Source organism: Mesocricetus auratus, unplaced genomic scaffold (genome assembly GCF_017639785.1).
Source record: "Mesocricetus auratus isolate SY011 unplaced genomic scaffold, BCM_Maur_2.0 Super-Scaffold_100008, whole genome shotgun sequence".
NCBI classification, from domain to species: domain Eukaryota; kingdom Metazoa; phylum Chordata; class Mammalia; order Rodentia; family Cricetidae; genus Mesocricetus; species Mesocricetus auratus.
Window position 1 is genome coordinate 58034646 of NW_024429192.1, and position 13590 is coordinate 58048235.

A 13590-nucleotide genomic window follows, 5' to 3' on the forward strand; every position below is an offset into this window, starting at 1 on the left:
AACTTACAATACCTCCCAAAGATACATATGTAAAAGAAATCAAAACTTTAAAAAGTCTTGGCTGAATGCTGCTGGCAATATTTTGGTCTCCACAGTGACTCTGTGGTCGTCATCCTACTATTTACCCTTCCTGTTTAAAAGTCATCCCATTGTACAGAATCCTGGATTTTCTCCCTGAAACTTCAATTTAACTTTTAAATAGCTTCGTACTAAACCACCATAACCTGTCTCTCTTTATAGTACATGTGTGTATGAGTATTTATGTGTATCATCTAAGTAACAAGTCCCCAGGTCCCTTTTCCACAGTATCAATACCGTATACAGCTTGTTTTTGAGGCAGAAAGGGAAGGAAGAAGAGTGAGGATGAGACTTGATTAGTGCCAAAGACATCAATTTTTAAATTTCATTTTTTGTGTGTGTATGTGTAATATATATATATATATATGTATATATATTATTACACACATATATGTATATATATACAAATATATATATAAATATATATTTGAAACACACATACCCCCACATATATATTTGAAGGCACAAGGATGTGGAAGTCAGAGGACAACCTCAAGTGCCAGTTTTTACCATCCATTTTGAGACAGGGTCTTATATTCACATTGTTAATACAGGCTAGCTAGTCAGCAAGCTTCTCCTATCTTCACCTTCCACTACCTGATGGGGCATGATGGGATTACAAATGCTACTACAACTATACACAGCTTTTACTTGAGTTCTGTGGACCTGAACTCAGGTCATCAGGCTTGCAAACACTTCACCCACTAAGACACTCCCCAGCCCAATATCTTTATGAAAGAAAAAAACCACATAGACCGCTCTGTTGGCATGCTTGTGAGGATCCTGTAACTGAGTCTTGCTTTGGTGTCACCATCCTTTTCCTTCTGCTCTGTCCTTACCTTCTAAGCCTTTATCACAATGTGCTGGCTTACTATTTTCATGGATATAATAAAACTGCTAAGGTAAATATGATTTATAATATAAATGATACAGAAATTGTAGTTCTATTCATTATGCTTCAATATCATTGCCAAATATAATTCTCAATAGTGATGAAAAGATTCTTTTATTTATTTATTTGATGGTTTTAAAAAAGTTCTATCAGTGCAGTTCAATATAACAGACAAGGACTGTCCAATAAGACACATATATCTACTGAGCACCTAAAATGTGGTTAGGAAATAAATTATCCATCCATCCATCCATCCATTGTACCCACCCACTCACCCATACAGTCATCCATCTACCCACCCACTCACCCATCCATCCTAGTTACACATACTAGCCAAATACTCTACTTGAAATAAGTTTTTTTTATGTGTTTAAGTATTTTACCTGCATATCACATGAACACCTGGTACCCACATAAGTCAGAAGAGGGTGTCATATTTCTTAGAACTGGAGTTATGGATGATTGTGAGCCACATGTGCATCCTAACACCCAAACCCAGATCCTCTACTAGAGCAACAAATGCTCTAATCATTGAGCAACTCTGCACCTCAGATTTTAAATTTTACATGTGCATGTGTCACAGTGCATACGTGGAAGAAAATCCAGGACACAGGTTCTGGGGATCAATTAAAAGTATCAGACTTCACTTGGGAAAGTGAGTCCTGCACCTTGCCTGGCTAGCACAGTAGAACTGACCCTATTCTGGGAGTATGGGTGAATCTACCTCAAGAATTTGAGTGTGGGAGATCTGGCCCTGCTCCTCATCTGCCATATGGTGTCAGGTGGGAGAGCTGGCCCTGAGGTCAAAAGGACAGGAGAGCTGTCTCTGCCCCTCACGTAAGCAACATAGTTGCTGGCCCTGAGAGTCCAGATGGGGGAAAGAAACCATGAGGTGAAGGCAAGAGAATTAGTTAGCCCTGGCCCTTGCTCACTGATGCATAGGGTGAACTAGCTCAGGCAATGCTGGAGAGCTCAACCTGGTGAAGGTGAGGAGAGTTGATGGGCTGACCAACCCTGCAACTACCCAGACCCAGAACCAGGGTTATGTGTTGGTCCACCCCAATATCCACCCCATCTGTGATCTTCTAGAGTATATGAAGGGGCAGGTTCTGCAGACCCAAAGCTGCAGGAACTCCATGACACAGGGCAACAACAGAATATTCGAGAGGAGTCCTAGTAAGGGCCCAGCATCACAGTGTAGCAGAAACCAGAGGCCTAGAACCAGACCAATGACTCTTTGCAATGAACACTTCCAATAAAGATACATGGACAAAAGGGTTCCCTGTGTGACCCACTGTGTCACACTACTGCTTCCATGACAAGATCTTTCTCTTATTTTTTTCTCTTAAATTTTATTTTATTGTCAGGGGGTGTTGCAAGGACAGAGGGTGGATACAAAGGGACAGGGAAATGAATGGGATCCAGATGCATGAAGTGAAAGACACACAAAATAAATTTTAAAAAAGTTGGAAAAAATTATTAGGCTTGGTGGCAAGTGCCTTTGCCCACTGAGCTATCTCACTGGCCTCCCTAATTTTTTTTATTTTATTTATTTATTTAAGTTTTTTTTTTTTTAAAACAGGGTTTCTCCATATAGCCCTGGCTGTCCTGGAACTCACTCTGTAGACCAGGCTGGTCTCAAACTCACAGAGATCCACCTGCCTCTGCCTCCCAAGTGCTGGGATTAAAGGTGTGCACCACTATCCTGTCTAAGCTTTTATTTTATTCCTTACATTTTAAATCTTTTATTATTAGATATATATTTTGAGGTAACATCTCACTATGTTGCTCACTGCTGTTTGATACAAGACTCAAATTCTTGTGCTCAGTTCCCTACCTGATCCTCTTATGTAGCTGGGAGTCCAGGCACATACCCAGTTTCATTCACTCAATCATTCATTCATTCATTCATCCGTTCATTCGTTGGTTGCTTGATTGAAACAGGGTCTCACTATCTTAGGTTGATCTTAAACTCCTTATCCTCCTGCTGCAGCCTTCTAAGTGTTAAGACTATAGGCATGTGCCTCCAGATCTAGAAATATTATCTTAATAGCACCTATGGCTAGTGACTATCACATTGAAAGTTCTAGAAAATTTCATAAATTGATACACACACACACATACACACACTATGATTGATATAAAAAAACCACATTATTTCTACTTAAGACCTGGCAGTCTAGTACATATTTCCAAGGCTTATAAAACCATCATTTTGTGGGTTGCAGATTGCATTCTTGACAAATTAAATGTCATTTTAGCTGTCTCCATTCTTCCTGCCTAGGAAATAAGTATTCAGTTTTCAGTGTCTCAATCCTCATGACTTTGATGACACTGCATTATGTTGGTACACATTACATCTCCAATTATTTTCAAGTGTGTAATCTAATTCTTCCCTCCCCAACCCATCCTCTTCTGTTTCTTGTTTTCTGTCTTCCATTCAAAATATATGTCTTACAGTTCCAACTATGACTCCTGTTTGTTGTCTGTGAAATACTACCTATCTGGTCATCTCCTCTACCATCTAAAGCACATCATCTAAACTGAGAAGGCTTCTCATCAGTAAGTAACTTGGGATGGGTACCACAGTTCCTCCAAGTTTTACAAGTCTATGAACTCTGGAACAGGCCTAGTTAGTGAATTTTGTTTGCTTTTCCTCAGGCTGGTTCTTTCTTACTCCTTTTCAAAATGCCAGAAAAGACTCATTTTTCTATTCTTGGAGAAAGAATTGGAATCTCTGAACTTTCACTATCATTTTCTTGAATTTATGTTCTAGCTCCAGTTTGTATTGCTTTTGGCTGTACATTACTAACTGGCAGTGCTACCAATCATGATACCAATGAAGGCATCAGGCAAACAAAAGAAATCTCAGGTTTCAAACCTATATGACTCAGTGATCAACAATACAAATTTTAGAATAATATGTGACTATTCTTGAGACAGAGTCTCACTATCTAGCCTTAAACTTCCTAACTAGCTCAGGCTGCCTCAATTCCTTGATGCTCCTTGCCTCAGCTTCCTAAAGGCTAGGGTTGTAAGCATATACCTGCATGCCTAGATAAATATGAATCTGAATGCTAGTTCTGTTGCTTTCTAGTTGTGAAGTCCTGCCTGAATTATATCCTCTCCTGATGTGTGGAGTGAGAGAAAATAAATTAGTACTCCTAGTGCACACGACTGTATGTCTGTGAGGCGCCTTAGCACAGTATCAGGAGTATGGGAAAGGCTTGCTGCAGGTTGCAGGTAAAATGTGTAAGGGTAGGAAGCTTGGTGCCAGCCTGGAATGATCTGGGAAATGGTGGAACCATTAGGAAATTGGGTCACTGGAGTTTTGTTCTTGAGGAGGATGCTGAGAGCCCAGCTCCTTCCTGGTTCTGTTTCCAGGCCATCTCAAGATTAGCACACCCCTCTGCTTTTAGTAACTTGGTAAAGTGACCAGGGACTAAAATTTCTGAAGACAGGTATCAAACAGCCTTGCTTCCTGTGTTAAAAAAAAAAAAAAAGTTTGTTTTTTTCATTGATTTAAGTATGCGTATGTGAAGGGGTGGGGGAACATGTGCACATGAGTGCACGTACCTTAGGAGGCCAGAGGTTTCAGATATCCTGGAGCTGGAGTTATAGGCAGTTACAAACTGCCTGCTGTGGGTGCTGGGAACCAAACACAGTCTTCCAAGAGCAGTATGTACTCTTAACTCCTGAGCTATCTCTCCAGCTCCATTTCCTCCTAAGCTAAGTATCACTTGTATTCTGTCACAGTAGCACAGACAGCCCTGATGGGCTCAGTAAGTGCCAAGCACAGCTACTAGTAATAAACAGTATTACCTTCTTGGTCCTCAAGTATTAACAGCTCAGCTATCTTTATTTTTTTGCTTTTATTTATTTATTTTTCAAGACAGAGTTTCTCTTTGTAGCCCTGGCTGTTCTGGAACTTACAGAATCCTCCTGCCTCTGTCTCCTGAGTACTGGGGCTAAAGACATGTGCCATCATGCCCAGCAGTATCCACCTTTTTAAACAAAGAGGGGGAGGAAACTCAAGAAATTTCTAATAATATCCAGTTATAAATGGAATGGGTAATAATAAGTCTGTTTCTTAGGATGTAAATTCTTAGAAAGCAGCAATTCTACTGTGAACATTCCATACTTAATGAAAGAACAATCTATGAGCCAGCTCTGATACAATTTTACATGGCTTTAAATTTTCTATAGTTCCTACTCTAAGCAAAATAGATTTTAACTATTGTAAGTCTGAACTCAGACTGCAGAGATGACTCAGTTGTGAAGTGTGCATACTGCTCTTGCTGAGAACCAGGATTGATTCCCAGCACTTACAGCAGGTAGCTCACCCTCCAGAGGAGCTGATGCCCTCTTGTGGTCGGTCTCCTTAGCACCTGCACTGCATTCATATGCACATACCCACACCAGAGACACACATACAAATGCGAATCACTTAAAAAGTAGCTAGTCTGGATTCATCAATTACCTACAAAAACAGAATGGGTTTTGGAGTTATGTCAAACACCCTCATCCTTTGTCCTTTGGCTACAGGTCTTTGAGCACATTATTAAATGTCTCTAAGCTTTGCTTTCACTATCTGCAACAAGAAGAAAAAGAATGCCTCACTGCACAGAGAAGCTGCTTGATACAGTGGAGCAAACAGAGTCAGATAAAAGTCTATCAGCATTAGGAGTATCTCTGAGTTATTTTTCCTATGAAACTAGGTGTAATCATATATAATACACATGCTGTATATATTTAGCAAGGCAATATGCTTAAACATCTAAGGATGAATAACTTAGATGAATAATGAACACTCAATAAATTATGCCATTGGCATTAAACTGCCTGCTTTAAAACTATTTTTGTTCTAATTATAAGGGCTGCTAAAGTTAGAAATGAATCTGGTCTAACAGGTTATAAAATACTTTATGATCTTTTTAATCTCTTTTTTTTTACTTTTGACTAGATAAAATGTCAAACAACAACAAAACCTTTGATTTAATACAGCAGCTAGAACACTGAAGTATGAGTAATAATTTACATAAAAATCCAGAGCTCAAAAAGGAAAACTTTCCTTGAGATTAAATGTTATTTCTCATAAATGTGCTTTTCTTTGTCAATAAAACTTTTAGTTCTTGATGGCTCAGACTGTTGCTCCTAGAATTACTGAAAAGCAGATAAGATAAAAAGCTAGATAGACTCCTGTAATCATCTTTTTCTTTACCTTCAGGCTTAGTGTAGCAATACTAATATGACTCACCTCAGTATAAAAATCACTCTGCCAATCAGCTTTCTCCTGAGCAGATTCAAGAAGGCAGGGGTATGCATGACAATTTTAGATGGTGTCTACCAACACATACATAAGAATTCAAGTAACTGTTCATGTTTACCTTAGCAAGTTTAGTACCATCGACTACAAGAAAATAAATGCAAATTATGTTCAAAGAACAACTCCTCAAAATAAACTTTAGTAAGCAGAACAAAAGTTTCTTTGGAAATAAGTTTTTAGCAGATATTTAACATCTTTGTTTTCAATTTTTTTAGTGTTTAGTGCGTTCTCTCTCTCTCTCTCTCTCTCTCTCTCTCTCTGTGTGTGTGTGTGTGTGTGTGTGTGTGTAAGTCAGAAGAAAACTTTCAGGAATTAGTTCTCTCCTTTCACTACCTAGGTTCTGGGGATCAAACTTGGGTTGTCTGTCAGGCTTGGCAGCAAGGGCCTTTTTACCCATCTCACCAGCCCAGGTCTATTTATTTTTCCAACAGGAGTGATTATATGTAATAATTACCAATCTTTGATGACTACAGAACTTAAGAAAGTATTAACTCTAAGATTTCAAAATTAAGCACAATGAGGATGACACAATTATACTGCACATTCACTAACTACATAAACACAAAATATTTAAACCACTTCGTAACGGACCTCTCCCCTTATATTTATGTAAGACATAACGACTTAATTCTTAATCTACTCGCTGAGGAAACTATATTTTAAACACAAGAGGAACACATTATAGTATGCTGAATACTTCAGGCACCATACATTGTTCCCACAACTAAGGAAACCAAATAATACTTAATTCCCATTCTCTTTCCTGTCTTAAACAATATAAGGCAAAGTAATGTTTTTAAAGGGAAAAGCAATTATAGATGAGGTAGACAATATCCTATGAAGTTTTTCTTCTCACGTTTTCTTGGAGGACACGTCAGAGTGGAAGACGAAAGTAATGAGCACCTAAAGATGCGCTAACTTTTCGGTAAATCAACAGAGGCGGAGAGTTAAGTTACAACGTTGGAGTCTACATTACACACACACACACACACACACACACACACACACACACACACACACACACACACACACACAGGGAAAACGCCAGCACGGACATGGGTTCTTTGACAATGTAGCACCCAGCCGTCACCCGTCCTGTGAAGGAAGAACATGCTGGCCACACTCATACCAAAGTCAATTTGGCAGCCCCAATCCAAAGGGCCTGCAGACATCGGGGTGGGGCAAAAGTCTACAGGGCACTCTGACAGCGGGATTTCTCAGAGCAACTCAGGAAAGATCATCCCTCAGTCGCCTCTGGCCGGCTTCGGAGGTGATGCTGCGCGCCGCTGCACCCCAGGCTCCGGGTCTGGCCAGGCCGGGAGGGTGCGCGGTCCCGCCAGCCTCCCCCGTTACCCCGGTCACCGGGAGCCTCCGGCCGGTCGCCACACGCCCCCCACACCCGACGAGCCCCTCCCCATCCCGCCGGTCCCGGGCAGCAGGGATGCCTGCGTCTAGCTCACCGGCCCGGGTGGTGTCCGTCAGGTCATGGTTGGCCGCTCCCCGGGGAAACTCCCTCAGTTTCCGGCCGCTCAGGCTCAGCACCCCGGTGACCGCCGCCTCCTCCAGGGCTCGGTCGACCGAGCGGCTCCACGAGCCAGGGCCAGGACCAGGGCCTACCCCAGGGCTCGGCCCACAGTTAGCACCGGAGAGGTTTCCCCCGGACGCCACTGGGCCAGAGTATTCCGCAGCCGCTGCCACAGCCACCAACCCCGCGGCCGCCATTTCCCAGCCGACAACTCTCTGGGCCGGCTCTGCGCATGCGCCACCCGAACCGCTGGGTGGGCGGGGAAAGGGGCTCGGGGACCCCGGACAGCTCTAGAGACGCACTGGTGCCCCGCCCAACTCCGAGGTTTTCCAGGGAAACCAAAGGGAGATCGCAGCTCTCTATTCTGGATTCCCAGCGGTATTTCTAAAAGGCCACTACAAAAACCATCTTTAACAACGCTCCTCAGCACCCTGTCTTCCTCCCTCAGTGGTGGGTTACATTAAGCAGCAAAGATTCTTAGCACTGTTGCTGCCAGAATCTTGGGCAGTTAGAGGAGACTCCAAGCGATGTGCCCCAAGTTGTCTCTCCAAATTGTCACGGTACCGCCAAACGATCTAAATTGAGATTTGTGGATATACTATTAGTTCTTGAGTGGAGAAAAATACTGTGTGCGAGATTCAGCTACAAAGTCCCTAATTCTTGTTGAAACTGCTATATATTTTAGATTCTACTTTTTATGAAAGAGCTCTTAATGAAAACAAGCGTCTAAATGGTATGGCTGTTTGTGCAGATTTTAATCATTGACTCAAGCAGAATATTTAAGTCTAAAATGCAAGTCTGCAACCAAAATTGAGAAAGACAAAATACTCTATAATGAAAAAGTGAAAATACCACTCAAATTTAAACTAGTTAAACCTCCCTAATACTGCACTTTTATTTCCCCAAATCTGTTTTAAACTCAAGCCATTCCTAGTATGTGATCTAAATTTCACTTACCATTAACTTCAATTCGCTGTGGAAAATACATAGGGCTGCCAGATAAAGCATCTTTCCTAAAGAATTATCTAATCAGCATCTTTCCTAAAGAATTATCTAATCTTATTACAGAATCCAAGGAGGCCAGTTACAGTAATAGTCGAGGGCTGAGCACGAAGAGGGGAGGGTTATCTACCAGAGTTCACAGCAAACGGATCTCTCTCAAGAATGAATGAGGTTTTGAACCAAACCTGGAGAATTTATCAAGTAGCATGGGATGACAGAGAGCGAAATTCCATAATAGAAGACGAGTAAACACGTATTTTGAAGCATGTAAGAGCATTAAGACACAAATGAGAAACTCCATAGCAGAACATGAAAGAAAATACGAGGTGTGAGAGGTTATTAAAGGACCAACTTCAGAAAGCCCAGACAAGCACTTTCCGGAGTTTCTAAGTTCAAGAAGTTGTAAAAATGTTTCAATAACAAAGTTGATTAGTAACTGCTGCTCAGAGAACTGCTCTATGAACCTTTTTTTTTTTCTCTTTTTCTTTTCTAGATAAGAGTCCCCATGTAGCTCAGGTTGGCCTTGGCCTTCTGAGCCCTGAGAAAATACAAAGTATATGATATCTGATACCATGCCTGGTGTTTCATTATGTGACATTCTAGTTTCTTTGGAACTAGTCCTACAATAAATTATTGCCTATTAATGTCACTTCATGGCAAATAATGTGTAGTCTTTGTCAATTAATGTTTATCCAATATATGTATTTTCTGTTCTTTCTGAAATTTGGTTGTTCTTTGAAAGATACTAAGCTATCCAGGCATGGTAGCACATGCTTGTAATTCTGGAACCTGAGAAACTGAAGCAGGAGGATCCAGGTCAGCCTAACTACAAAGGGATACCTCTCTTGAAATAAAGATTAAACTGGACTGGCAACATGGCTCATTGATGGAAAAAGCTTGTCATACAACTTGAGTTGAGTTTAATTCGCAGACCCCAAGATGGAAGGGGAGAACGGACTACTCTCTGACTTGTGTGTGCTCACTCACACATCACACACATAAACTACATAAGCCTACAAGACTGTCGATGTGCGTTTCCAAATGCACCATTGCCATTTCTATCTGCAAGAATTCTGACAAATTCTTAGTAATATGGCCATTTTTCTACCGATATGTACACTCCACTGAAATCTCAACATACTATGATAATCCTGGACTGATCAGATATGTTAGATTGAGGCTAGTCTGTTTGACTTGACTTGAAGTCATTAGTGAATTAAACTTGAAGATATGAGGGGAAAGGAGACTGATCATATAGAACAGTAATAAAGAAGTGTGGGAAGCAAGAGAAGTAGATAATGTATTAACACCAGAGAGAATGTAGAAGGGGAAATTAAAATTTTTCAGAACAGATAAGAAAGTCTGTAGATAGCTGGAAGCCAAAACAAACGAATTAAAAGGTCTGTGGATATGGGGAGAAATGAAGATGCTACACATACACTATTATGTGAGAAAATGTCTCAAAAAAAGAAAAAAAGAATGTGAGGCCTGGGAAGATGGCTCTGTGGGTAGAGTTCCTTGCTACAGCTACATAAACACAAGGACCCTAGTTCTTATCTCCAGCATTCAGGTAAGGAATCCTGGTGTGGTAGCATCTGAGTTATAAGTCCAGCAGGGTGGAGAGTGGAAACATCAGAGTCGCCAGGTGCCAGTCTACCTGCTGGTTCAGAGACTGTATTTCAAGAGTGATAAAGCAGGATACTTGACATCTTCACCTGGCCTCTGAGCACATACATTCTCCATGCATACATAAAACGTTATTTTAAAGTTATTTGGAAACGGGGAGTGCAAAGAAGGGGGAAGCAAGAACAGGAACTTGTCAGTCTAAGAGAGCTAGTGGGATCCTGCCTCAGTCAAGCTGCTAATGAAAGAAAGAACAAAGGCACAGGAATTTAAATCCTGTATCAGACAACAGTGAGATGTTATCTCAAAAAAATGTATCCATTTAAAATAAAATATTTAGGCCAGCGAGACAGCTCAGGAAGCAAAGGTCCTTTTTTTTTTTTTTTTTTTTTTTGGTTTTTCGAGGCTGTCCTGGAACTCACTCAGTAGACCAGGCTGGCCTTGAACTCACAGAGATCCACCTGCCTCTGCCTCCCGAGTGCTGGGATTAAAGGCATGCACCGCCAACGCCCAGCTGGGAGCAAAGGTACTTAACAACAACCTGACCACGTGAATTTGATTCCCAAAAGCAAAGAAGTCTCCACAAAGCAAGTTATCTTCTGATTTCCACATGTCCTTTGTGATACGTGTGACACTCACATGTGCACATGTGAGAACATACACCATGCACAGTATGTAAAATGAAGTCTGAGTTGCACTGTTGGCTCACTGGTTAGAACCTGTTGCTCTGGCAGAGAATCTGGGTTCAGTTCTAGCTCCCACATGGGCTCACAACTCTAGCTCCAGGGGGTCCAATATCCTCTTGTGACTTTGGGAAGCACCAGGAACGATACAGACATGTAAACTCAGGCAACACACAGTCTTTAAAAAAAAAGTTTTTAAGTTGTTAAAGGATTTGAGATCAAAGAGAGGTTTTTGAGATGTGTAAAGACTTGGGATTTCAACTATGAAGTAAATACACAATGTGGAGAGTTCTCACCTTGTTGTTGTTGTTTTTTAAATCTGAGACACTTACCTATGTAGCTCAGGCTGGCTTCAAACTCTTTGATTTTCCTGCCTCAGCTCCCTGAGTGCTAAGACTATAGACATGCACTATCAAACCCAGCTCCTCAGTCTTCATAAAATGGCACCATATTGTAAGAAATGGGGTCTTTGTGGAGAGTTCGTAACTTTAGTGAAGAACTAAAGAGCTGTGAAAAGGTTCTGGTCAAAAGGGATACAGAAATCAACTAACTACCATTCTAAGGAGAAACTGAACAAAAGGCAGTAGAGGACTATTCAGTCTTAGGAGTGGCCAGACGCCCCTTCTTCCTGTTTACTTTATAGGCTAAAACTTAACTCATTCGATACTAGAGGCAAATTTCAGTCCAATTTCAATAACTTTGAAAAGAGTCATTTAAAAATTCATTGTGGGTATTCCTTAAGTTTAAAAACTTGATGTATTGAATCCTCTTTAAATTTAGGAAACTGACTTGGTGAATATTAAACAATGTTTGGCCATTTTGTTTTTAGTTTTGGTTTTCCTGAGACGAGTCTGGTTGTCTGGCCTGGAACTCAAACTGGGACCTGCAGTGACCTTACTGCCTCTGTCTCCCTAGTACTGGGATCACAGGTGTGCGCCATCACACTTGCCTTTCTTATTCCTTTAATAAGGACTGATTAATTAAAAAAACATTTATACAACCAAGTTTAATGCTAGTTTCTTATTAGCGGTAAGGGGATAAATGGTTCAGGGGTAAAGTAGACATTAATGGCTGTATACACTAAATAAATAGCTTCCTATTCATCTTCAGCATAGTATATACACATTAGTATACCTCATGTGAGTATACGTAGAAGTTTACAATTTCCAAGCCAATCTTTATAGTTTCCAAAATTCTTTTCACAAATGCTTGGTGTTTACTGAAGTATCCATCCTGAAATGTCAACGGGGCTGAAGAGGGTTGAGAGAGTACGTCCATGGACACCATCACATACAGTGTATATTCATACATGTAGGCACACAAACACACAAATCAGTCTTTGAAATGTAACAGACTGGGTAGTGTGGCATATACCTGTAAACTTAGTTCTCTGAATGCTGAAGCGTAACAATGTGATGCATAGCCTGGAGAGGAAGGGGGAGATGGAGAGAAGGGGAGGAGGAAGAAAAGAAAAGGGAGATAGAGACTGACTGTAACACCAATCCCACCCAAACCACTAGCTCCAAATAGAATCACCATCTTCAACTAAGATTTTCATAGAGGCAAAATAAATAATTCCGAATAAATGGGAAAGGTCTACTGATCAGATGAGTAAGCACTTTTTTGCTTTAATATTGCCTGCATTTGGAATATATGGAATTCTTTGTAGTGACAAGTGAACTATTTTTTCTAATCTCCTTAGTAAAACAGCTCCAAATTGCATATACTGTGTGAATTACATTACAGATAGCAACTAAACAACTGAGAACAACTCATGTATGTTTCTTAAAGTATTTTATAATTTGATAATCAATGAAGTGAAAAGTTGGTGTGTGTTTAAAAATATGTGTCAGATTAGAACACCAGTCTTTTTCCTTGGTGTATTTGTTTTTTTGAGATGGGGTCTGGAATAAGCAATCTTCTTCTTGGTATAGGCTGGAAACATTGGCTTTTCCTAATGAGCTTCAGTAACTTCAAAAATAAAGTAGGAATTATAATTAGAAGAACAGATTTTCTGAACATGCCACAAATGTTGAGATAGGGCTATTACAGATTTTTAGATATCTGACATGTTAAATACCATAAAGCTACTGTTTATGTGGGAAATGGTTGATTATCCACTGAGAATTGTTAAGATGTGAGGCTAGAAACATGAATGCTTAAAACATGGTTCTCACTTTGCTAAGATGTCAAAAGGGGGCTAACGAAGATATCTCTAAAGGCTCACCTGGTTTCACGCTCTGTGCTATTAACAATTTGACTAGCTTTAGTTCCCCTCAGTTTCCTTATGTTGGAACCCCATGTTACCTATGCATGAAATGGTCAAAAGGTGGTTAGAGGGACACCAAGAATGCAGATTTCACTCCAAATTCTTAGAAATCACAAGTATAATCACTGCAAAATGCTTTGTAACACAGAACAAGCTAAAAACCACAACTCAATCTTTATAGCTCAGAATAAC

At 40.5% G+C, this 13590-nt stretch overlaps 1 protein-coding gene across 6 annotated transcripts in view; it reads right to left on the reverse strand.

Annotated features, from left to right (window-relative positions):
• The window catches only part of Lrch3 (leucine rich repeats and calponin homology domain containing 3), a 100504-nt gene extending 92458 nt beyond the window's left edge, over positions 1 to 8046 (reverse strand). For all 6 annotated transcript variants that reach the window (XM_005071547.4, XM_005071546.4, XM_040750893.1 and 3 more), the window contains exon 1: positions 7757 to 8046. In XM_005071547.4, coding sequence (XP_005071604.1) covers positions 7757 to 8018 — 262 coding nt within the window. In that variant the 5' untranslated portion in view covers positions 8019 to 8046. The remainder of the gene's footprint in view (positions 1 to 7756) is intronic.
• Positions 8047 to 13590: the final 5544 nt, after the last annotated feature.